Below are 24,710 nucleotides of genomic sequence, written 5' to 3'. Positions count from 1 at the left end.
TCAGGTCTGTGTTCAAATGTCACCTTCTCAGTAACATCCTTTTAAAACTGCCAACTGGCTCTCCTGATTCCATTTACTTTGCTTGTATAATTTACTTAGGTAAGTAAAGTATATAGGTAAATATATAAGTACATAGGGAAGTATATTGTAAATGTCTAAGTACTTTATGTTTGCTCGCCCCACTCTCTTGCCAGAGTGAAAGCTCCCTAGGCCAACATCTTTTTTTCTGTATTGTTCTTGCCTGTCCTCTAATGCCTAGAACAGCGCCTGACAGACAGTCAGTAATCTCTCTTGAATGAGTGTGTGACAGAAGAGCAGAGGGATGGGAGGGGTCGCTGCTGCCCTTCTTCAGTGGCCTGTGAGGATGAAACGGGTGGCCAAGCCACTGATCATACAGAACCACTGGTCACGGAAAGCGCTGCCCAGAGGTCCCACAGCAGGGATGGAGGCGGCGGGGATGCTGGTGGTGGCAGCCGTGACTTTCCTCTCTCGCCTGTAACAGAACCCAGTCCCACCCCTCCATCGCGGGCCGGCCCTGCCCAGACGCCTCCGTACCTGTTGTTGTCCACGTAGCGGATGAGCATGGGGTAGAAGGCGTAGAGGTCTCTGCAGAGGACAGCAAACTCGTCCAGGATGAGCAGCTCGGCCTCCTGCGTGTCCCCTTTGCTGTCAGCTCTCAGCTGCTCCTCCTCCTGCACGGTCTTGACGGCCTTCTTCTTCAGCTTCTCCAGGGTCGGGATGAAGTGGCTTTTCAGCAGGTCCGGCCTGGCTTTGCTGATGATCGGCTGGGCGTACACTGTGTTTGCAAACAAAGGGCCTCCCCCTCATTCCACAGGTTATGACAGTCGAGAAAAGGAAAGAAGGGACCCTCAAAGGTGAGGCTGTGGAAAGCCTTTGACTCAGACTGGCACCCTTCCTTCATTTTCCACTTGGCATGTCTGTCTCATGAAGTCACAGTTGCTGGGGTGGGGGTAGGCATGGATGGAGCTACAGGAGAAGGTCCCTATCCCTGTTTTGCTTCTTCAAGTTATGAGAAGAGCCACCCCTGAACTCTTCATGCATGGCCTTTGCTATATCTCTGAGCTCTTCATAACGGGCCATCTTTCATTTTAGAAGAGTGACTTTGACTCACTAGTTACGTTATAAACTCCTTGAAGGAAGTCTTATTTATATAAGCAGCACTGTGCTGAGTCAAGAGTACATACTTAACACTCTGCCTTCTGGTTATTTTATAGAAAAATCTCTTAAAAATACACAAACCCTGAGAAACTCATAGTTTCTCAGCCCCCAACACGTGAGAACTGCCAGTCTATTGTCTTGGGGCTCCTCTAGGCCCTGAGAAAAGCAGACAAACTACCATCATCAGAGTCAATAAGCAGAAACAAGTAGGACTTGGGACTATGATTCTAGCCCTTTTAAAGAGAAAGATAAAACTTACATGTCTCATTGACTTCTTTATTTGCAATATCCTATTGGTCTAATTCATAATAAAGATCAGAATTAGAGTAATTATTTAGATATGTGAAATAAAATTCTCAAGAGTCATGAACCGTTCACAAAGTACAATACGTATTTTGTGTATTTCAAAGTTCTTTAATGTAGGGCTTTTCAGTTGGAAACAGCCTATACTCTAGCACTTTTTAATCTCACTGTGCCTCATTTTTTGCTTCCATAAAAAAAGACTTTTTTAGAAAGAGAAGGTGAAGGCAGTTCTCTGTGGCAATGTGTTAATCAAGAAGTCGAAACTTAGCACTATGATGGCTCACATTTCATACCCTGGTCCTCACCAGGGTGCACCTCTGCTTTGGACCTGGAATCAGAGTGGTTCTTCCAGATATGGGTGATTTGAGGTTGCTCTTGAAAACTGACTTTGTTTACACACCAGGAATGAAGTGGCCTGACTGAATGAGATCTGGACACACTTGTGAAATAACAGGCCAAGTTCAGTTCTCATCAGCGTGCTCTGACTTCTTTCCTTTGTACCCCTGGGGAATCTAAGGGAGTTCATCCTTTGATTTCCTTCCTTCCCTTAAGCCAGATTTCCCTTAAGCCTCAACAAATTACTTTAGGGTTAACAATATTCTTGGGCTAAAAGGTAAGAAAGGAACACTAATTTACCTATTCACATGTTCCCAGGGGCCTATACTATCCAGGAGCCATCAGTAACCAAAGTATTTATTAATATAATTTGAATCTCAGTTCATTTCAGAGACAGGAAGAAGGTAGGATATTTTCTTCTTTGGTCTTGCAGAGGGGTATCTACTCATTTGTCCAGGAAGCTAATAGCTCCTATTGACCCAATGGCTGTGTTTCATGGTCCAGGAAACTGTAGGGGGTGAAACAGCTATGGTGGAACTGTGTATCTAAATTGCAGGTCTATCAAAGGCAATGACTTTAGCTTCTGTCTCCTCTGACTTTACTGTGACAGAGGACCCTAAAATCTTCATGGTATCCTGACTATGAAAAATGTGGTTATTAATTTTCCAAGCCTCTCTTTTTTTTTTTTTTTTGAGAACAGAAAATCAGTGAGTAACACTCACTAAGAGCCTACTGCATGCAAGGAGTTCTAGAGGAATACAAAACAAACCCAAAATCCAAGTGACGCTACTGTGAGCCTAAACCAGAGAGTGTCTTAGAAAGCATAAAGTGAAACACAAATGCGAGAGAAACTTACAGAACAGCCCAGATGGGAGTGAGTTTCATACGTGTGGAAAACACACAGGGTCACTTACCCAGGAAATATGAACAATTACTGTAAGAGCAAATGGGATTCTTAAGTACCAAAAGCAAATGAGCAATGATCATCAGAATCTTGCAGAGTTTATCAAGAAGGGCTTCCTGGAGATTTGAGGGGCTAGATTAATTGGGGAGTCAGGCAGGAGCACTGGCTCCAGGAAGCCCTATAGGGGGATAAGTCAGTTCTTTTCACTGTTAAATATCTAAGGTAGGGAGGGGGGATAGATTAATGATAGACTAAGAGAAGAAAAAGAGTCTAGGCATCTCGATGCCAGGGCCAAAAGACACGCGTGGTACCTGCAATGCGCTTCATCCAGGAGGCCTCGTCGATGCCCAGGTTGTTGTTGATGATTTTCAGAATGTTGCCCAGGATGACACTGAGGTGTTCAGACGTGACCTTGGTGCACCAGGGCCCTGCGCCGGGGGGCAGGTGCTCGGGCCCCCGCTCCCACCAGTAGGACAGGTAGTTGCAGAGCATGGGCAAGATGACCTCAATGACGTGGGGCATCTCTGTGTACCGGGCCCCTGATTCGGCCAGGTCGTTGATTTCCTTCATCAGGCCTTCCAGCTGGGGGATGTCGGGGCACATCTCCTCCACTGTGTCTGGCATCCCCAGAACTGACCGAGAGGGTACAGGAATAATAAAGGGACAGTGATTCAAAACAGAGTGCAACCTTCTCTCTCTCTCTGTCTACCCCTCCTTTGGCCTTGAGACATAATTTTCCATCCCAGAACCTCAAACAGGTAAGCACTAGATATGTAGGAGCTATTGTAAAGGCTGCAGTTTCCAGAGGCTGGGTTATCTTCCAGATGTTCTATTCAGGTCAAAACACTTAAACTGAATCTTAAAGGAACATAACAGAGACATGGCTGAGGGACATTTTATAAGACTTCTCTGTGAAAAAGTCAGTCTCTTGGCTTCTCCCTCCTGGCGTCAGTGTATGCACTGGAGGAAAGGCAGGACCCAAAGCAGAAAAGCAACCCATAGATATCGAGCTGCCAATTTGTGGTTCAGTCACCTAGATCATGTCTGTACTGTTTTGAAAAGGAAAAAGAAACCTCTTGCATCAAAGATTCTTTTAGCTGGACCAGAGACAATGCTTTCCATCCAGTTGAAACCTGTGGGGGGCGGGGGGTGGGAAACATTGCCCATACACTGATTTCTGCATTTACAAAAGAAGTTGCTGATGATCTGAAGTAACCTTTGCCAAGAGCTCTTGTCAATCACTTAGACCTTTTTGTTTTTGAAGGCTTATAGACAAGGAATAGTGAGTTAGCCCTGTCTTTTCCTCACAGTGAATGACTGAGGTCACTTCACTGAACAAGGACAGACAGGATGAGATGATTACAGAGTTCAACATGAAACATTGTTAGGTACAAGGATGGTAAATGGAAAAAGCCAAGGGGATATCTGTCCTGTTCTTCTTAAGGCAAATGACACTCTTTTCCTCCAAGATAGGAGAGACCAGAAGCAACCTGAAGTTGCTGATGGGTGAGATGCATATAAGGGCTCTGTGTGGCAAGGCATAGCCCAGTGGAGAAAGAAACAGGAACCGGAAGCTCTGCAGAGCATCCTGGTCAGCAGCTCATGTGCAGACTCCACCCACAGGCTAAACTTCTCAGAGCAGGGCCAAAGCACCAGGCATCATGGAGCCTAAGGAGTCAGAGAAGCAACAGGAAAATGTGGTGCCTTTTAGATCCACCAGCGGGGCACATTAGATCCACTAGAAGATTTGAGGACATTATTTTTGATATTAAAAGTAAAGTGCAAAGCTTTTAGGAATTTCAAAGGAAAAAGCAGAAAACTTCAAATAAAATGTGACATTTAGTGAGTTGGGCTCTACCTTCCGGCCCTGTGCCATGGGGTTACTGCTGGTGTGAAATCTCTCTTTTCTAGATTTTAAGTCCATAGGAACGGAAGGGTTAATGAAGAAGAGGCCACAGCAAAGGCTTTGGCTTTTAGGAATATCAGTCAATTGAAGGGTCTGTCTTGATTTCCTTCACGATTGTACTGCCTGGAGCAAAGATAGAGAATAATCCTGTGAAGATAGACTAAGAGATGAAAAGAGAGTACAGGCACCTTGGTTCCTGGGCTGGGGTGGGGAGGAAAGGCATTTGGGATACCTTCATCCAGGAGACAATGAATCCGTAGCTGATACAAGCGGTTCTACAGGATGGGGTGTGGCTGCAAATCAATGGACTCGGAAGAGCCTCCCTGCTATGGAGTGGCCCTGCATGGGGTGTCCTAATACTTGCCCTAATTATGTTTTTCTCTTGCTATTGGCATGGCCTTTGGTATGTAGAAGGCTGATTACTCTTCCTTGGAAGTTAGGAGTGAAGCAATGTCCTTTAAATCCAGACAATTCAAAAGGACTAGCAGCATGAAAACCAAAGAACATCGAACTCCTGCCATTTACCCCGAAGGGAATTATTCAGGTCAGACACGATCCACTGCCAATGCTGGTCATTTGCAGAGAACAAGTCTGGCCTGTACCTTGCCTCAGAGCAATAAGAATCGGGGGTGACATCAACGTGGGGGTCTGGGGAGACTCTCACAAACAAAATCATTTGACACATACAGTGTCAGATAAATAGGTACAAATGGTGAAGTCAAACATTCTACCTTCAGGCTCTGCACTCAGAGCAGTGCCAACTGCCACAGAGGCAACTGAAATTTACAACTGTTGGCTATAAAATTATACACGAGAAGGCTCAGAGCATGTGTGTGTTTAAATGTCACACAGACAATCCATCATCATAGACACTTTTTTTTTCCTCCTACCTAAGAAAAACACAGAGTTGCTTGAGGTTGCTTCAATGGAGTCATTATAATGACCTTTAAAAGTTATTTATATGTAATTGGTCCTCAAGGGGAAGAAACATTTGCAATTCTGGTGGTGTTTTGTACTTCAAATGCCACATAATACACCGGCAGAATGAATGCTGCTGAGTTATCTACCTGAAAAACAGCTCAGTTGGGTCCTGTTAGAATCAGACTCAAGACTGTGAGGGGGAGCCATTAGAACACACTGTCCTTTCATCTTCCACATCAATGGTTCTCAAAGTGAGATTGTCCTGCCAGCAATGGCAGCATCACCTGGAAACTTGTTAGGACCTTTTGGAATCTCGACATACTGAATTAGAAACTCTAGGGGTAGGACTTGGCATTCTTCAAAAAGCCTTTTGAGTGCTTCTCATACATGCTATCAAAGGGAGAACCATTGGGAAAGACTGAGTTAGAGTCCACAGCTGTATTTTTTTCACCAGGCAGCTCTTCCCTCAAGATGACAGCATCCGAGAGCACCACTTCTGTAGTATTACATGGAAACCGGACCTCCTTCCTCTCTGGTTGATTTTTTCCAATAAGGATTTGAGAAGTAAACCTGGCTGGTGAGTAGGATGTTTTGGTTAATCTATTATCCTGACTAGGCTTTCCTGGTGGCTTAGTGGTAAAGAATCCACCTGCCATTGCAGGAGACGCAGATTTGATCCCTGAGTTGGGAAGATCCCCTGAAGAAGGAACTCACTCCAGTATTCTTGCCTGGAAATGCCATAGACAGAGGAGCCCGGTGGGTTACAGTCCATGGGGTCGCAAAGAGTTGGACAGCTTAGCGACTGAGTATACACACACACAAGATCTAATTCTACTCATGAATGGAGTCAACAACAACAAGATTCTGATTCATAGACCACTGCCACATGTAACCAAAGATTTTATCTAGCACACAGCTAGAAAACCTTTTCTAGACATATCTTAACAATTTTGGATGAGTTAAAAAATGCTCCAGGATATTACAGGATAGAAGAGGTCCTAACATGAGTAACTCTGCCAGCAAAATGGACTATAGCCCGCCGGGCTCCTATGTCCATGGGATTCTCCAGGGAAGAATACTGGAGTGAGTAGCCATTCCCTTCTCTAGGGATTGAACCTGGGTATCCTGCATTGTGTGTAGATTCTTAACCATCTGAGCTATCAGGGAAACTCCATTAATTGAGATGTCCAATTGACTGAAGTCTTGATAAATCAGTTAATATTCTATTTCTCAACCAAAGACTCACATCATCTGTCACATTCCCTTTCCCTATTCCCTCCTTGGTCCCTCAGGCCACCTACTGTGTGTAGTGAATGAAGTCTACCTTTTCAGAGCCCATCAAGCTATCAGTCATTGTCTGGCTCCAGGCAAACATGGTTATCCCAGAATATATTTTTATGTGCACTCTGCTTTTCAAGAGCTGTACACATCATCAGAATTCACTCTTTGTTAACTGAATGATGAAAAATATGGGCTCAGAGGACTTGGACCCTGAGTCCACAGTGTGTGACTGATGGATGAACAACAGTGTCACCACTAGTCACAACCTTGTCCCTTCTTCCTTATGGAGTATGTGATGACAGATACTTATTTTTAATTTATGAATATGTCTTACTAAATCAATGTGAAGGTATATAAGATAAGAAGAAACATATTTCTAATAGCCCTTGAGAACAATGGGACACAGTCATTTCCTTCCCTCCAAAGCCAGTCTAGGGTTTCCTTCATCTGGGTAAATTTCAAATTTACCTGCTACTCTACCTCTGTGTCCCATCACTTCATGGCAACTAGATGGGGAAACAATGGTAACAGAGACAGACTTTATTTTCTTGGGCTCCAAAATCACTGCAAAGGGTGACTGCAGCCATGAAATTAAAAGACGCTTGTTCCTTGGAAAAAAAGCTATGACCAATCTAGACAGCATATTAAAAAGCAGAGACGTTACTTTGCCAACAAAGGTCTGTCTAGTCAAAGCTATGGTTTTTCCAGTAGTCAAGTATGGATGTGAGAGTTGGACCATAAAGAAAGCTGAGTGCCAAAGAATTGATGCTTTTGAACTGTGGTGTTGGAGAAGACTCTTGAGAGTCCCTTAGGCTGCAAGGAGTTCAAACCAGTCAATCCTAAAGGAAATGAACCCTGAATATTCATTAAAAGGACTGATGTTGAAGCTGAAGCTCCAATACTTTGTCCACCTGATGCAAACAGCTATCTCATTAGAAAAGACCCTGATGTGGGGAAAGACAGAAGGCAGGAGGAGAAGAGGATGACAGAGGACGAGATGGTTAGATGGCATCACTGACTCAATGGACATGAGTTTGAGCAAGCTCTGGGAGATGGTGAAGGACAGGGAAGGCTGGCATGCTGCAGTCCACGGGGTCACAAAGAGTTGGACATGACTGAGCGACTGAACAATAACTACCTCTATGAATTCAAGAGTAAAGTAGATCTCTCTCTCTCTCAAGGTGCAAGCTCTACACACTGGTGACACAGACAGAGACACTTTTTCTTGAATCACAGCTGGAGCAGAATACATACATCAGTATCCAGCACTGTCATGAAGCTGGGGAGCAATATTTTAGCTGGCTTCTGTCTACAGATGCCACAGCCCTTCCTCATCATTACCAAAGCCTGCTCTGTGGTTTAACTCCTACTTTAGCTGCAAGACATAACTCATGTGGAATCATGAGACAGCAGAGAAAAACAAGGTTGGGACTATAATTTTCCTAGTCCATGAAAGGGGAGAAAGGGTGAGATGAGGCTGAGGGGACTGGGGAATTAACTGAGAGATACCGTGTGAGACTTTGGAACGTGGAGGCATCTTGGCAATATCTCTCTCGATGAGCTCTGAGAGCAGTGGTCTCCACTGTTATTTTAGCTCAAGCAGAGAACTTGTTAAAGCAATTTTGTCTAAAATGTCTGGTCATGTTTTCTGGGGACCAGGTGCTGCTTTTATCTGAAGTGGGAACAAAGCTGCCAAAGTTTAGCACTCTGGATTCTTAGATGGAAAGAAGAGTGACAGAGAAAAATGCAGCAAGAACCCTTCTTCTCTTAGGACTCTCAGGACACATGACAGTTTGAAACGGGGGCTTGAACCAAATGGAACTGAGGCACAGTCTAGTCATCTGCTGGTACAATATTTTAAGAAAATACTTGTTCTGAACAGGATATATTCTGGTTTGTTATGATTTTTTTTTGCGGGGGGTGGGGGGATTCTGCTTTTCTTAACATTAATCGAACCCATTGTGTGGTAGCTTTTGCTTCATGTTACATCAAGTCAAGGTAGTTCTTTCCAGTTGGAGGCCAAGTTTCATTTAAGGTTCCTGTTGGAAGCGCCTCTGATCTACTCCATCGTCCTTCAGCAGGATCACAATTATCCATACATGGGGACTCTTCTCTTCCATCCCCCAGAAGCAGGTTTACCCCCTGCCTTGGATTCCAGTTCCAGGTTATTCTAGAAGAGGGGGTGGGAAAACTTTTCCTATAAAGGGGTCAGACAGTAAATATTTTAGCCATTTCAGGGCCAACAGTATTTACTGCCACTACTCAACTCTATCACTGCAGCTGAAGAGAAACAGAATGGGCCACCCCCAAATATACCCCTTTGGCAGAGGGATTACTTTGAGCTGATTATTTTTAAGAAACTGAAGATCCAGGAGAATGTCTGACAACAGAGTTACCTTTTTATAAGGGAAATCTACCTTTGTAAACAAAGTTTATCTTAGTTACGGGAGCCAGTACCAGAAGAGAGCTCTTACCAAAGACCACTTTTTCATCTGAGAGATTCACAAGCCTGGCGGGGCACACTGCTTACCAAGCCCTTCCTCTTCGCACTTTCCCATGGATTCCTACCTGCTCTGAAGCCCTAGACTCCTAACCTTTTCCTCAGGATGGTATATAAGTCTCAAATGTTGGGCTGGCTTATGAGTCTCACATCTTTGTGGGGCTCCCTTATGTACATGAGTTTGAGTAAATTCCGGGAGTTGGGGATGGACAGGGAGGCCTGGCGTGCTGTGATTCATGGGGTTGCAAAGAGTCGGACATGACTGAGCAACTGAACTGAACTGAACTTATGTACACATATGTCCACAATTAAGTTTTTTTTTCCTCCCATCAATCTATCTTTTTCAGAGGGGAGGTCTCAGCCAAAAACAATGAAGGGTAAAGGGAAAATTATTTTTCCTTCCTTACACAGTGCTAAGGGCTTCCCTGGTGGCTCAGTGGTAAAGGGTCCTCTGCCAACGCAGGAGAGGTGGGTTCGATCCGTAGGCTGGGAAGATCCCCTGGAGAAGGAAATGGCAACCTACTCCAGTATTCTTGCCTGGGAAATCCCATGGACAGAGGAGCCTGGTGGGCTGCAGTCCATGGAGTCACAAACGAGTTGGACACGACTCAGTGATTAAATTACACAACAACAACACAGTGCTAAAGCAGCCACAGGCAACATGTAAATGAATGGGTATGACCATGTTCTAATGAAACACCATTTATAAAAATCAGCAGTAGACCAGATTTGGACCATAGCCTAGCACTGTTCTAGAACTCCGCGGGTCAACACTCCTGTCAAATTCCATTTTGTGTAGAATTTCAATTCCTTCTTGTGTTTTTCTATCCATCCTTCATGACGATGAAGAATCATCCTTCCAAGGTCATCATCCTTGGAAGCACAGCCTCGCTGTGGACTTGAGGAGTACACCACGCTTATCAGTGCAGCTCTGCGTGACCCCCTTGTTCCCACTCTCTGGAGAGGAACAAAGAAGGACAGTCACCATCCCCAGGTGCAGAAAGAGAATGGAGATCAGGGCAGACAGGAGAACCTGAGCTCTTAGGATGCAAGGGATGTTGAAATCAACTGCACTGTCTCCTCTTTTCACAGAAGAGGAAACCAAAGTCTAAAGATAACCAAGGACTTGCTCGTGCCCACTTTTCCAGCAAGATGGAGACCTGTCACACGGGGCCAGTTCTGACCTCCTGGCCCCTCTCAGACCACGTGAACCGACAGGGCTGGGGGCTGCTGTCCTTGCCTTTCTGGCTTTCTCTCTCCCCCTGCATTCCTCTAAGCACATCAATGATGACCTCTGATGGATGGTACTTACTAGACCTCTCCCTGGGGGTTTTGGTGTTGAAGACGGAGAGCGGGTTGTAGCGGTTAAGGGTGGGCTCCAGGAATGCCACTGGTATGGCGGCTGCCAGTGAGGCCAGGCATTCTCCAAGGGCAGGACGTTGCCTGGAAACAAAGAAGTCCATTTAGAAGTGGTGCCACCTCCATGCTGGCCCCATGCCTTGGTGGACCAGGCCTACTTCCCAGGATGTCTTGGGCCACTTCCCCACAGATGGCTCCACTGGACATCCTGGGCCTTGAGCTCAGCTGGATTGCATGTTCCTCCCCTCCCTCACTTTTTCTGGATACTAACCAATGGTTTACAATGGTCTCATTCCCTGTTACCTAGCTTTTAAATAACTAAGGTGATATATACTATGTAGCTTTGTTCTCTCCCAGCATCTCTGAGAGCAAGTTTGGCTGGCATCCAAATTGAATCAGATCCTCCCAGTTCTTAAAATGTTTTAAAATCTTTCATGGAATTTCTTTGTCTATTCCCTGCTATGAGTGGAGCCTGTGTCAACCAACGGGAACCATAGATAATGGGCCCAAAACACCAGTAAGACACAAAATTGAAGTTCTGCCTTGCAAGAGAAATGACATGCCCTAAACCAAATCATGTGATGCAGACAAAAGAGCTCCAACACCTATTACTTCCCTTTCTTCCACAAACACTTGAGTAATCACCATGCACTAAACTTTGGTTTTTAAGTCTTTCTGTGAAAGACGCAATCAATCAAAACCAAAACGCTTGAGATTCCTAGTTCAGATTTCTAGTTCTCCGGCTAAGAGGACTTACGCTTACCTGCAGGATAACCAAGGCTGTAAGAGTAAGTGACGGACCACAAGCCACCAGCTGCTCAAAGCAGAGCTAGTATTGAAAGAGTGCTTCCCCTCTCAGACCTGGGCTTAGCCCTGGATTTGTACTTTCTAACCCAGCAGGTTCTTTCTTCTACTGAGATGAAATACAGTCGTAGCACTGGCTCAAAGGGCCCCATAAGGGGCCTGACATCTGTTCCTTCCTGATGAATGGGAGACCAGAGCCATCTATTTTCCACCCAGCAATATCTTTTCCCTGCCACCCTCTGGCATTCGATCACAGACAGACCACACACACCTGCCTTGTGAGTTACATACGTGATGCCAGTTTTCAAATACGAGGAAAAATTTCTTCAAATAAACCAATAATGTGAGTCCTTTGTTAGACCATGATACAAAGGTAACTAGTAGAAAAGGTAGACGATAGGTCAATAATTAAGAGACAAAAGGGATTACAGGGTTCAACCCATCTTATTAGCCTTCCTCTGTGACTGATGAGCTTAAACTCATCAGTATGAATGTGGATACTGTGCATGAAGCCTACCAGGAGAAGCCCTGGGGGCAGAGGATGTCAGGCTGCACATTGGGGGATATTACAGAGCCATTATGGAGAAAACTGTCAGCTAGAGGGGGCATGCTTGGAGCCAAGAGCAAACGTGTACCCCACTATTGCAGTTCTGCAGAGACAGGAAGGCATTCAGTTCTCACGGTTCCCTGCAGTTCCCACCAAAACCCATGCCCAACAACATGTACACTCTGCTATATTTAAAATGGACAATCAACAAGGACAGGGAACTCTGCTCAATGAGGCATACCAGGCTGTTATGTGGCAGCCTGGATGGGAGGGGAGTTTGGGGAAGGAATACAATATATATCTGAGTCCCTTTGCTGTCCACCTGAAACCATCACAACATTGTTAATCTGCTATACTCCAATATAAAATAAAAAGTTAAAAGAAAAGTGCTATGAAAAGGAAAAAGAAACCCATACCCAGCATCCCATTAAGTGTCCTTCACTATGACAACAGCCAATAATTCCAGTAGTACCAAGACACCAGACTGTCAAGGCTGTAGAGTCTCTGGATAGGATAACAAGCATTTACTAGGGGACAGGGCAGGGAGGTAGCTAGGGGAGCCACTGTTGTCTGAGAAGTAAGCCAGGTAGTAAAGACTCCGCCTGCAATGAAGGAGACCTGGGTTCGATCCCTGTGTTGGGAAGATCCCCTGGAGAAGGGAATGGCTACCCACTCCAGTATTCTTCCCTGGAGAATTCCATGGACAGATGAGCCTGGCAGGCTGCAATGTGACAAAATAGCATGTCTTTATGGTCTCATTATAAAGATTAGAATCAACTTGCAACTTCATTATGCATAGAGAAAGGATACACATTTGAGTTGGGTTAGAAATGTGATCTTAACTGGTCCTGAAAAAAATGACTTGACAAGACTATCTAGGGTAGAGTCAGAATGTGTTGGGGGCTAGCCTGGGGGTCCACAGAACTGTTCTGCTTGAGGTGCCAGAGGAGTCTGCTGGACCAGAAAGAGGGAGGAGGGAGAGGGTGGGTGAGTTGAAAGAAAGCTGTGTACCCCTTGGAACTTCCATACACTCCTTAGGCAAGTTATCAAACCTGAGACAAATGTGATCTTTTAATTACTTTAAAAGACAACTAATACATGTGATCTTATCCCTTCTTTTCTATCTTCTTCTTGGGCTCAGCTTTTAGGGGATTAGCTGACAACTTATTTGGCCTGAAGTATTTGAGCTTTCAAATCACTTTCAAATCAGCCTCCAGCAAGCAAGAATGCCCTCAGCCAGATAAGCACTTGTTAGCTAGCAACACAGCCTTGTCCTTCTGTGAAAGATCTGACTGTTAAATCGTCCCATCCAGGTCTGCTCTGGAAGGTCTATTTGGGAGCTGCATCAGGGGTGGAAGGGGCTTCCCTGCTGGCCCAGCAGGTAAAGAATCCACCTGCAGGGCAAGAGACGTGGGTTCGATCCCTGAGTTGGGATCGCCTGGAGTAGGAAATGGCAACCCATTCCAATAATCTTGCCTGGGAAATCCCATGGACAGGGGCGCCCGGCAGCATCACAGAGTCAGACACGACTGAGCACATGGCACATGAGTGGTGGAGGAAGGCAGGGGGCGGGGCTGGGGAGGCCGCAGAGACCAAGGGTCTCTCCAGGGAGCTCTGCAAAGCTGCTTCACTTCTGCACAGGCCCCGGCCAGTCCTGTTCCCCATCTCTCCTCAACACCTCTTCTCTTCCCACTCCTTCACTTCTTTCTAAGCTCATGGTGGTGGTGGAAAGGCCAACTCTCAGGACAGCTGATTGGGAGTGAGGGCCTGTGCCCATGGAACATGGAGAGTCACATGTCTTCATATGACAAGGGGTGATATCAAACCTGAGAGCAAATTTATAGGTGGGGCAGGGAAAGGAATCTAGGATACAGCTGGTCCTGGGTTGTCTTGGTACAAAATTGACCCACTCAGTTCAGTCACTCAGTCATGTCCAACTCTTTGCAACCCCATGGACTGCAGCATGCCAGGTTTCCCTGTCCATCACCAACTCCCGGAGCTTGCTCAAAGTCATGTCCATTGAGTCAGTGATACCATCCAACCATCTCATCCTCTGTCATCCCCTTCTCCTCCTACCTTCAATCTTTCTCAGCATCAGGGTCTTTTCAAATGAGTCAGCTCTTCATATCAGGTGGCCAAAGTATTGGAACTTCGGCTTCAGCATCAGTCCTTCCAATGAACATTCAGGAGTCATTTCCTCTAGGAGTAACTGGTTTGATCTCCTTGCAGCCCAAGGAACTTTTTACTTTAATTGATCCATATTACTTCTCTTCTCTTTCACTCACCAAAATTAAAGTTATGATCTCCCAAAAGTGGATTTCTAGAGTTAGTCTGATGAAAGGCAATCCTTGGGGGCAATGGACAGTTCTCTGGTGTTAATGCTGACTCCATGACTTGAGGGAGAGGGACAAGCATGATATTTAGTTACTGACAAACTGAGTCTCTGCCAGCTCACCACAGGCATTTTCTAGTCTGGAGCACAAAACGATGCTAACAAGCTGGAGGGAGAAATAACAGTGCTGGCCTCACTGAGAAAAGTTCTTTCTGTAAAAGCCCAGAAGGCTGCCAATTAATGGCTGTGAAATACCAGAGGGATGACCTTCGCCTCCAGGTCCAAGACCAACGGAGCTAGACAAAACTTGCTGCTAAAATACTGGTGATTATTAGCGCCCCCCAGGGGGCATTGTGGGTGTGGACTAAGCAGAACAAGGGCTACAGAAACAGCTCCATAGCAACCAAAGGGCATGCTGGAAGAGTTGATCACTAGAGAAATGCACTCTGCCTGCAAGCTCCCTCAGTTATTACTGTCAAGAACAGTATTTTTCATATAACAGTACTTGGTCAATGCTGACAGACTGAAGAGACTTCAATTTTTTTTTTTTCCATTAAATTGAAGTATGGCTCAGATGGTAAAGAATCCGCCTGCAAAGCGGGAGACCTGGGTTCGATCCCTGGGTTGGGAAGATTCCCTGGAGAAGGGAATGGCCACCCACTCCAGCATTCTGGCCTGGAGAATTCCATGGACAGAGCCTGGCAGGCTACAGTCCATGGGGTCGCAAACAGCTGGGCACAACTGAGCGACTTTCACTTTCACAGTTGATTTACAATGCAAAGTGATCTCTTGTGTGTGTGTGTATTCTTTTCCATTATAAGTTATTACAAGATACTGAATATATTAATAGCTCCCTGTGCTAACAGTAGGTCCTTGTTTACCTAAGTTATACATAGTCGTATGTATCTTTTAATCCCAAATTCCTAATTTATCCCTCCCTCTCCTCATTTCCTTTCAGTTCAATTTGTATTTCAGTTTTTGTTAATTCCTAAGTCAGTCTGTCAACTTTTTTTCCACGGATTGGGACCTGCTTCTCAACAGTCTATCATCAGGGACATAGGCTAAGACAAAGTCATCCTAGTAATAATAACTACACCTGCACATATCTGGTGCTTTGCAATTTTGAAAGTTCCTTTGTGTAAATTCCAGAGGATGCAAAAGAGAGTAAACAACAGGTAGCAGAGGGGCAGAAAGTGGAGACGCGGGAAGGTTCTAGACAGAAACACCAGTGATCTCAAAACAGCAAAATTGCAAAGCACCAGATATGTGATCTCAGCAGTCTGGGGAGAGCAACATTTGATCAGGAAAGAACTGGTTAAAGGGGACAGAGCAGGAAGGCAGATATAAATATCTCTAAAGTGTGAAGGCAAAGACAAAGTTTTAATTTGAAATAAAATGGAGATTCAATGCTTAATGTAGTCAATTACCAAACTTAGTCTTCTTGATCCATCCCCATCAAATGCTCTATCAATTAATCGAAGTAGGGACTTGCCTGGTGGTCCAGTGGTTAAGAATCCACCTGCCAAAGCAGGAGACGCAGGTTCGATCCTCGGTCCAGGAACTAAGATACCACATGCCTCGGGGCAACGAAGCCCATGAGCCACAACTACTGAGCCTGCACTCTAGAGCCCTTCTTCAACGAGAGAAGCCACTTCAATGAGAAGTCCACATATTGCAACTAGAGAGTAGTCCCCCACTCGCTGCAGCTAGAGAAAGCCTGCATGCAGCAATGAAGACCCAGTGCAACCAAATGAGTAAATAGTAATAAAATCAATCAAAGTATATTCAGGTTAAAGAATGTTAAGCATTCTCCATGTTTAAACACACATGGTAAAAGCCTTTATCCTACTCTGAAACTGTATCTGAAAATTTACCTGTCAGTGACTGTCTCAGTCTAGCTCAATTAGAAAACATTCCCCCCAAAAGGTCTCTAATCTGTTTCAATGACTTTCTTCCTCCTCACAGTCAACCCTATCATGGAGGTGTCTGGAATCTTTTCTATTTACAATGCATTCACGCTATAGTTGGAAACCAAATATTGAGTGGTTCCTTTGCCACCTTATAGACATTTGCTACCCAAGAAACTTCAGTAAAACATGGCAGAGAAATGGTAGGTTTCACTATATTTTCTCCCCTCTAAAACCCACAACGCTGGGGGAAAATTGAGAAATTTAGACCTATGCTGAAATTAGAAAATGTGTGATAACTTCACACTGCAAAATACAGACCAAATCAAAAAAGTTTCAGAAAAGAACAATTAGCTAAAAGTTACTACAGAGAAAATGAGGGAGGAAGGTTAAGGGAAAAGTCAATAGATACAAATAATTTCCCTCCTTGAACAACAGCTAAGACCAAAAAACTCGGCAACAATATAATAAAACGGAAGATTCATTAAAGTAAGGCCCAATTCTGGAACCTGAGGGGGTGTATTAAGTGCTGAGAAGAAGTGCAGGGGTTGATATGGAAAAGACAACCCTGAGACAAAGTACAGGGAAATGAAAGAGCTTCAAGACCAAAGAAAGAACCCAGTGAGCAGCAGCGAAGTCATGTGTGCAGGGAACAAATCACCGGGTCACACACACCGTCAGACCACAGCGAAGCGAAGTCTGTACACTCCTGAGGGAGGAAAATTACGACCCAAGGATTTTATACCATGGAAACTGTTCACATGCAAAGTCGACGGATGATACGACAAAATATGCAAACACTCAACAGTAAGTGCTCTTATAGAAACAACAACATAAGAGGAGTCTGGCCACCTAAGAGGTAAATCCAAATAAAAGTTTTAGAATGGGCAAATCACAATTTAGAAGCACTGGCCACACACGGAATCATTTAAATATAAACCAAGGTAAACAGCTCAAGGAATATTAGTCCTAAAATATTCCAGGGTAAAATGTATGTTATAAAGAACTACACAGCAAAAAAAGAAAGGTAGAAAGGATAGGAAATGCCAGAAATGCAAATATACTAAACTTGGTAATCTTTTTAAAAGTAGAGAATAATTATTTTAATTAGCGATAAATTAAAAATATATGAGTTTTATGTTAAGGAAATTCAGATTTTAGCTTCATCCAACAAAACAAAGTTATAAAGCAATATTATGATCCTAAAACGTGTAAAAATGTGCACATGTAGAAAACATTTAGAATGGTATATACCAAACTGTTACTAGGTGGGGTGATCTGGGGTGAAGAAAGCAGCAGACTTTTAACTTTACATAGGTCTGTACTGTTTTTTTGTTTTTTTTTTTTTTTTAAATAAGTATGTCTTACTTTCACAATACAATAGAAAATAAATAAAAGTCACCAATGGTGGCAGCATCACAACTTGGAAGATTTTAAATCTTTATATCCTACTTGCTTCATTAACTAACAGACTGACAATAGGGGCAGACTTGATCCAGGTGCTTCTTCAAGGCTGGCTTTCTACCTGTGTGGAATATAAAACACAGGCACCGATATTCCCAGTGCAATGAGTATATGAATAGAGTATAAAAAGTCATATGAAGAATGGTCTCTTTTCTGGTCTGACATTTCAGAGTTGACCTTTCTTTGACTTTTTTTTTTTTAAACAAAAGAGAGTAATGCATAAGCTTTTCAAAAAATTGTACCAAAAAACACATATACATATAGACACATGTATATACATACAAGGATCTTCCCAGGTGGTACTAGTGGTAAGGAACCTGCCTGCCAGTGCAGGAGACATAAGAGATGCAAGTTCAATCCCTGCGTTGGGAATATCCCCCAGAGGAGGGCATGGCAACCCACTCCAGTATTCTTGCCTGGAGAATCCTATGGACAGAGGAGCCTGGTAGGTTACAGTCCATGGGGTAGCAAAGAGTTGGACACTACTGAAGTAAGCTAGCATGCACGTATATACATATAAACCAAGAGAATAAGAAAAGATCTTGAGAAAATATTTACAAATGCTTAATGAAAGTAAAGATATCTTCCCTAAGTGAAATTCTTTATTATTAAAAATTTTAATTCTCTTGTTGATTTGGTATAAAATATGTTTATAACTTTTGTCTGCCCAGTTCCTATTAAAGGACAAAACTATTTATCTATATTTCATGTAAAACAATAAGGAAAGCTATGTAACTCTAAGGAATTAAACTCATAATCAAAATAAATTAGCTGTTAGTTCTTCAATTAATTTCTTGAACTCTAGAAGCTATTTAACAGCTGTAATTATGAAGACATAGACATTTCTTCAACATGCTTTGGTTATTAGCACATGATTTCAAGTCATCAGATCCTGAGTTCTTAAAGGAGCCGGTCTTTTTTTGCTTTATTGAGAAACTGCAATTAGAATTTATGTAAGTTTAGATATGAAACAAGGATTTATCGTTGGTTTGTTTGATAAAGGATCATAAATTGAGGAGGTCTACAGACCATGGATATCAACAAGATGTTTAGATTAAGTAATTTTAAGTACAGATCAAATTCTTTCCAGTTTCCTTATTTGAAAAGGCAAAAAAGGAAAAAAAAAAATCTTCCGAGGCTAAGTCTACATCTAGAGTTTGGCTAACACTGTGTTTATCCTTCTGATCTTCTCCATGGACTTAAATGGAATCACACAACACATGACATTTGATTCTGAAAAGCAAGGGGTGGCCGAAGGCCTCCATTGCTCCAGGCAGATTAGAGAGCAGAGTGGGAACCCAAACACCTCGGAAAATCAGCCTGTTCAGATTCAAGACCACTGAGTAGCGTTTCTGTTCCCAAAGTGTGGACTTGTTTAAAATTATAGTTAATCTGACAGCCAAGAATGGTAGAAGTCCAGGGCTGTATCACATAGAAACTCATTAAACACTAAAGCAACCGTCTCACGTCCCTTGAGCTTCTCAGCAAGCTTTAACCACAGGAACTCTGGAAGTGCTCTGAAAGCTGTGATCATAAAGAAAAAGATGTTTCTTTGACATTTTTTGGCCACCAGCACATGATTTAGTTTGGCTATATTGCTCCTCCAGCCATGTACATTCTCCAGCTATCTTCACGGAAGTCATACATCTTAGAAGCCTCATTAACACTTCTAAATACTGCCATAAACATTTCATACCCAAGGCTCAAAATCACTAAGCCATTTCAGTGAGCATTTTGCTTCTGCTGGGTTGGAAAGATGCTACTGTTAAGTGTTTAAAGACTTCAGTAACACCTTCAGCCCGAATGTGTTCGCCTCTTTTGTTCACTCATTACCTTTCAACATAGATGTTCTTTCCTGTCCCGAGGGAGTAGAGACTGCACAGTATATGGTAGCATGAAATCTGCACATCACCCACTGAAAAGAACAAACAAGAACTGTCATTCTCGTGCATCAACCCCAGAGGTCCACCTCTCGCACACAGCAAAGGTCTGCAAACAGAAAACACGATGGCTTCACCCAAAAACCAAAGATCTCACTTTCTTTCTTTTTAACAAAGAGAGCCCCTCTCTTTTCAAATGCCAGTTGCTGAGCTGGGAGAGATAACACCAAAAGGAAAACGCCCTCCATTGTGCCATCCCAGGTCTTTTGTGGAACCCCAGATACAGATCACAGAGTTTCTCAGGGAAAGGAATCATTTGACCAGTGAGTCCTTCCATTTTTTTTCCCTCCAATAGAGGGAGACTGCAGTCAAATTTTATCCAGAGCACTATTTCCATTTTTTTTTTTTTTTTGACTATTTCCTTTTTTTGAAAGGAAGAATGTAAGGAATCTGAAGCTTGAGTGAGCTTTTTGTTACTTTTCCAGGGGAGACGTGTACAAAGTCCCTACTTCTTCCAAGACAGAGCAAAATACCTCATGTCCACTTGTCCCAGCTTCTCTGATAGATGTTTTTCAAAAGGTAATTCACCTGTATTATGATTTTGCCATGTTTCTTAAGGGAAGGGCATCTTTCGCTTAGTCACTCAGAATTTAATGGGCAGGCTAAGTGCCTCTATTAATGTATGGAACTCACAATAAGGCTGGAACTAATTGAACACAAAGAACTAGTTTAATTTCTTATTTTTCAACAAGAAAGTGTGTTGTTTCCATGACACAGAATAATAAGTTTGGATGTTCCCCTACTTCTCCCCCTAACCCCATGGAAATAACTGGTTTTCACTACTGAAGGCTATGGAAGACACAGCCTTAGCTATTGGCCATTGGTTAAACTAATTCAATCACGTGCCACCATTTACAGTGTGAAATTGAAGCTTGGTGGCAGAATAAGAGGACTGAACGTGGTACTAAACGCAAAGTAAAACCAATCAATTACGGTCTTTCTTCTGGAGGCTCAGATACTGGGATGTTAGCAGCTTTCCTTTGCTCCCGATATACAGTGAATAAATTAAAGCTTCTTAATAGGAAAACTGGTGTCTGGGAGCAAACCTGTATCTCTCGACAGATTTCACAGATAACCTTTTCAAATTAAGAGAGAACACAATGGCTGAGAGTGAAACCAGCGGGTGGAAGACTCTGGCCCCGAGTAGCAGTGGGAAAAGGTGAAATATTTATAAACTGAAATTTGGGGATTTCTTCCCCTCCAAGAATCTGCTCTTTTTTTTTTTTTAATTAAGAAGGAAAAAGTGTGGAAAGGTTGTCTCTACTCTGCCCTGAAGGTCAGCCTGAGGGACTAGACCACACACTTCTTAAGGATCTGCAGCTGGGTACACATGAATCCATGCAAGATGGCAGGACAACTCACAGAGTAAGTCCACCCCAAACTGATGCTGAGCCACATGCTCAAAGATGGATGTCAAGATCGGGAGCAGAGCCACCGTGGTGTAGTTAATATTTTGAGAGACGCCTTTGATCTGCGTTCTGGAATGGGTAAACTTGCCGAGCTTCAGGTTTTCCAAAGTCTTCTCTAAGTCTTCCGCTGCATTTTCAAAGAACGCCCGTAACCCGGCTTTCACCAGCTCTGAGCCTGACTTCATGACCGTCCTGTAAGCAAACAATGTTCAAAATCAGAAGCATAACCTGAACCTTTGGCCAACTGCCTTCTTGAGGCTGGGGACTTTCAGGGCAACCCAGGCATCTGACACCCCTATCGCTGCGGTAATTATTAGCATCCAAAAAGAAACTGGGATCACAGAATCCTGAAGCATGGGCCAGCAACTGGAAGGCATGCTTGATTTGAGGGCATGACTGCTCAACTCTTGGGATGCCCACGTGGCACGGTGGTAAAGAATCCACCTGCCAATGCAGGCGATGCAAGAAATGCAATCCCAGTGTTGGGAAGATCCTCTGGAGGAGGAAATGGCAACCCACTCCAATATTCTTGCCTGGAAAATCCTGTGGACAGAGGAGCCTGGCGGGCTACAGTCCACAGGGTCACAAAGAGTTGGAAATGACTGAGTACATACACGTATACTGGTAGTACTGCTCTGGGACGCTGTCTACACTTTACATTTACACACTGCTCAATTCTTAGGGAATGGACAGGACGACTTAGAGAGAAACTGATATTGGTCACCTGTTATCTATATAATATTGCAGCTGGCTACATTCTTCTGGAAATACCTAATTAAAAGGACAGAGAGGGAACTTTTCTTCAGCTCCCCATGGGCTCAGCAACCTTTATAACGACTAGTTAGAAATACTAGCTCTCCTGTGGCGCAGGACCTCTTAGAGAAAGAGGACCAAGAATTAAGTCAACTGAAGCTTAGGTTTCTATCACTTTGCAGGGATGTCCCAGCTTGGAGAAGGGGAGGGAAGAAGAGTCAGCCCCATTTAAAATGGCTTACTCAGACCACTGAAGTAACCATGTGGGAATGGAGATTAGCTATAGGTATCTGGGACTTTCCCTTAAAACTATCTTATAAAACTCAGAACTGGAACAAAGTCTATCAGTTATCTTTTATTTTCTGTATTTCTACATCTTATTCACAAGATTATGACAGGCTTGCTACAAGGCCAGATGCTTTTCATCTACAGTATTTTCACGATAATCATCCAGCCAATAAGAAACATAAAAACAAGGAAATAAAGTCAGTGAGGCTTGCTCGTAACCTGTAAGTATTTATAAACCATCTCCCTCAAATTTTCTCAGGAATGACTATGAAACACACTGACTTGTGTTCTGTTTAGTTTTGCAGGAAGAAAACCTGCTCTTGAGGCATTTTGCAAGTTTGGGGAATAAAGATTCCTCATCCCAACTGCACCCCTGGAATGCTTTGGTCTGATCCTGCAAATTTTGTTCTGTATTAGTACTTTTGGGCCTCCCGGGTGGTGCACTGGTAAGGAACCCGTCTGCCAATGTTGGAGATGCAAGAGACACGGGTTCGGTTGGGAAGATTCCCTGAAGTAGGAATTGGCAACCCACTCTACTATTCTTGCCTGAGAAATCCCGTGGACAGAGAAGCCTGGCGGGCTATAGTTCATGGGGTCACGAAGAGTTGGATACAACTGAACACACACAACAGTTTTAAGAGGTTTACTACCTCGACAACATGTTTTTCTCAGAAACCTGAAAATCCCCTTCAACTGCCCTTAACTTTTTTTTTTAACCATTTTTAGTTTATAGAGGTTTTCATCATCTGGCTACTCTTTTAGTTTGTTGCCTCTCTTCTGCCTTGGGTTTTGGGAAGCATGTTCTCCTGACTTTGCGAAGAGCCCCGCTTAATGAGTCTGTTAAAGAAAGCTCCCTCCAGTTCTTTGCACTGCCTCTCTTTTAATCTCATCAAATACTTTATACTACCATAATATATGTACACACACACACACATATATCTGATATTATATACATAGGTGTTATCCATACCATCTTATAAAAAAACTCAAACTTTTTGGCCAAACCCAATATGTGAAAGGAAGGAAGACTTCCTTTCTTGTTCAGCCATCTTTCCTACCAGACCCTCAGGCCACCCTCAGGCCGGAATCTATCTTTGTCTTTGATCTTTTGGTAATCACGTCCCCTCCTTGGCCATTTTGAACTCAGAGTGCTATGAGTCCCTCTCCCAGGATCCTTACGGCCTCACCACCCATCAGATAGCTTTTTCTTTTTCTGTGGAGAATTAGGTACAAATGCTCAGCTTTCAGCATTCAGTATCTGCCACGACAGGGGCCCTCCATCATGAGCTGAGGAACAGTGTGCTGACATCGGGGTGATTTCCATCTTTTCCCTGTCTTCCCTTCCCTCCCCGGCTCCTGCAGAGTGGTGGCACGTTCCTCTTCCGTACGATAATAAGTGGAGAGAAAGAGTCAGAGGGGGCGTCCGGGAAAATGCCGGGCACACTTACCTCGTGTCAAGTGTCTGAGCTAAGATGTGAAGACAGCTCACCATTGTCACAGAATCACTCCCTAAAATCAAAAATATCACCTGTGACTCCCCAGGCCATTCAGCCTGTCATTTAAACCCAATCCTCTCAATATGCACAAACCACAGCCCAGCATAATTAACCACCAACACGCAAAGTGCCAGGGCTCTGTTTGGGGCCAAAGCATTTATCTCCGGCCTGACACATGGCTTTGTGATGGATGTTGGAGGCAAAGCTTAAAACATTCATTGGCGTGGAAAATCTAAGCTGTTTGGGGGTACAGAGGTCATTTATCACGCTTCAGCCCAATTTTCTATGGCAAATTTAGGTGACACCTTAGTCCTAAGGCTCAGGTTGTCTGCGGGACATGAGTTCAGGGTAGTCACGGGATGTGCAGCCTCTAACAACACTTCTCTTACCAAAGAGAGAAATCCTGTGTCGAACCAGAGCGGCGAGTTTGCAGAACAGGCTGAAGCAGAAAAAAATGGAAGTGGGAAAGGGACAGAGATCCAAGGCAGACCCATTTAAACCTCATCCCCCAGCCCCCCATATGGCAAAACAGAGTGCACAGAATGCCCCCCCGCCCAGGAAGGCGGATGGTGTTCCCCTCAAAGGGTCCTCTGGACCACACTAGGAAAACACGTGGTTCCCCCTGTCTCACTGGGGACTCATGAAAGGTACCCTGCGGGCATCTACAGTGTTACAGAAAACAATCCTTCTGCAACAGCTACAATATTTCGCAATGAGCCAGCTGTTGCAAACCATCTCTTGTTATAGAGTACTAATAACATTCATTTGGATAAAATCCATGGATAAACGAGGATTCTGGAAGGATTTTTCCATTGTTGCAATGGATTGCAAGCCATTTTTATCGTCTTCACTGGGTGAGGGGTATGAGGCCTTAGTTGGGAGGTGGGCAAGATGGCGGGATTGGAATAAAGTTAAAGATTCAGGTATGGGCAATACTGTATTGCATCAGAAACATTTCAAGGAATGGCTTCTCTCTGTCATCTCCATTAGCCTACAGGCTTCACTGCTGTCTGATCCACGTCTTTGAAGCTAGGAAATCCCACCTGCCATGCTTTTGTGTTTTTCTGACCCTATTCCATGC

At 43.9% G+C, this 24,710-nt stretch overlaps 1 protein-coding gene across 13 annotated transcripts in view; it reads right to left on the bottom strand.

The window, feature by feature from the left end:
- Positions 1 to 24,710, bottom strand: part of RYR3 (ryanodine receptor 3) — a 548,224-nt gene that overhangs the window by 65,540 nt on the left and 457,974 nt on the right. For all 13 annotated transcript variants that reach the window (XM_043919301.1, XM_043919310.1, XM_043919307.1 and 10 more), the window contains exons 61-67: positions 24,019 to 24,068; positions 23,582 to 23,642; positions 21,046 to 21,284; positions 19,577 to 19,658; positions 10,643 to 10,773; positions 3,034 to 3,354; positions 556 to 796 (exon numbers count right to left, since the gene is read on the bottom strand). In XM_043919301.1, the coding sequence (XP_043775236.1) occupies positions 556 to 796; positions 3,034 to 3,354; positions 10,643 to 10,773; positions 19,577 to 19,658; positions 21,046 to 21,284; positions 23,582 to 23,642; positions 24,019 to 24,068 (1,125 nt within the window). The remainder of the gene's footprint in view (positions 1 to 555; positions 797 to 3,033; positions 3,355 to 10,642; positions 10,774 to 19,576; positions 19,659 to 21,045; positions 21,285 to 23,581; positions 23,643 to 24,018; positions 24,069 to 24,710) is intronic.

Source organism: Cervus elaphus, chromosome 12, assembly GCF_910594005.1.
Source record: "Cervus elaphus chromosome 12, mCerEla1.1, whole genome shotgun sequence".
NCBI lineage: Eukaryota > Metazoa > Chordata > Mammalia > Artiodactyla > Cervidae > Cervus > Cervus elaphus.
Note: the sequence above shows the minus strand (reverse complement) of the source record. Positions and strands in the feature narration are given on the sequence as shown.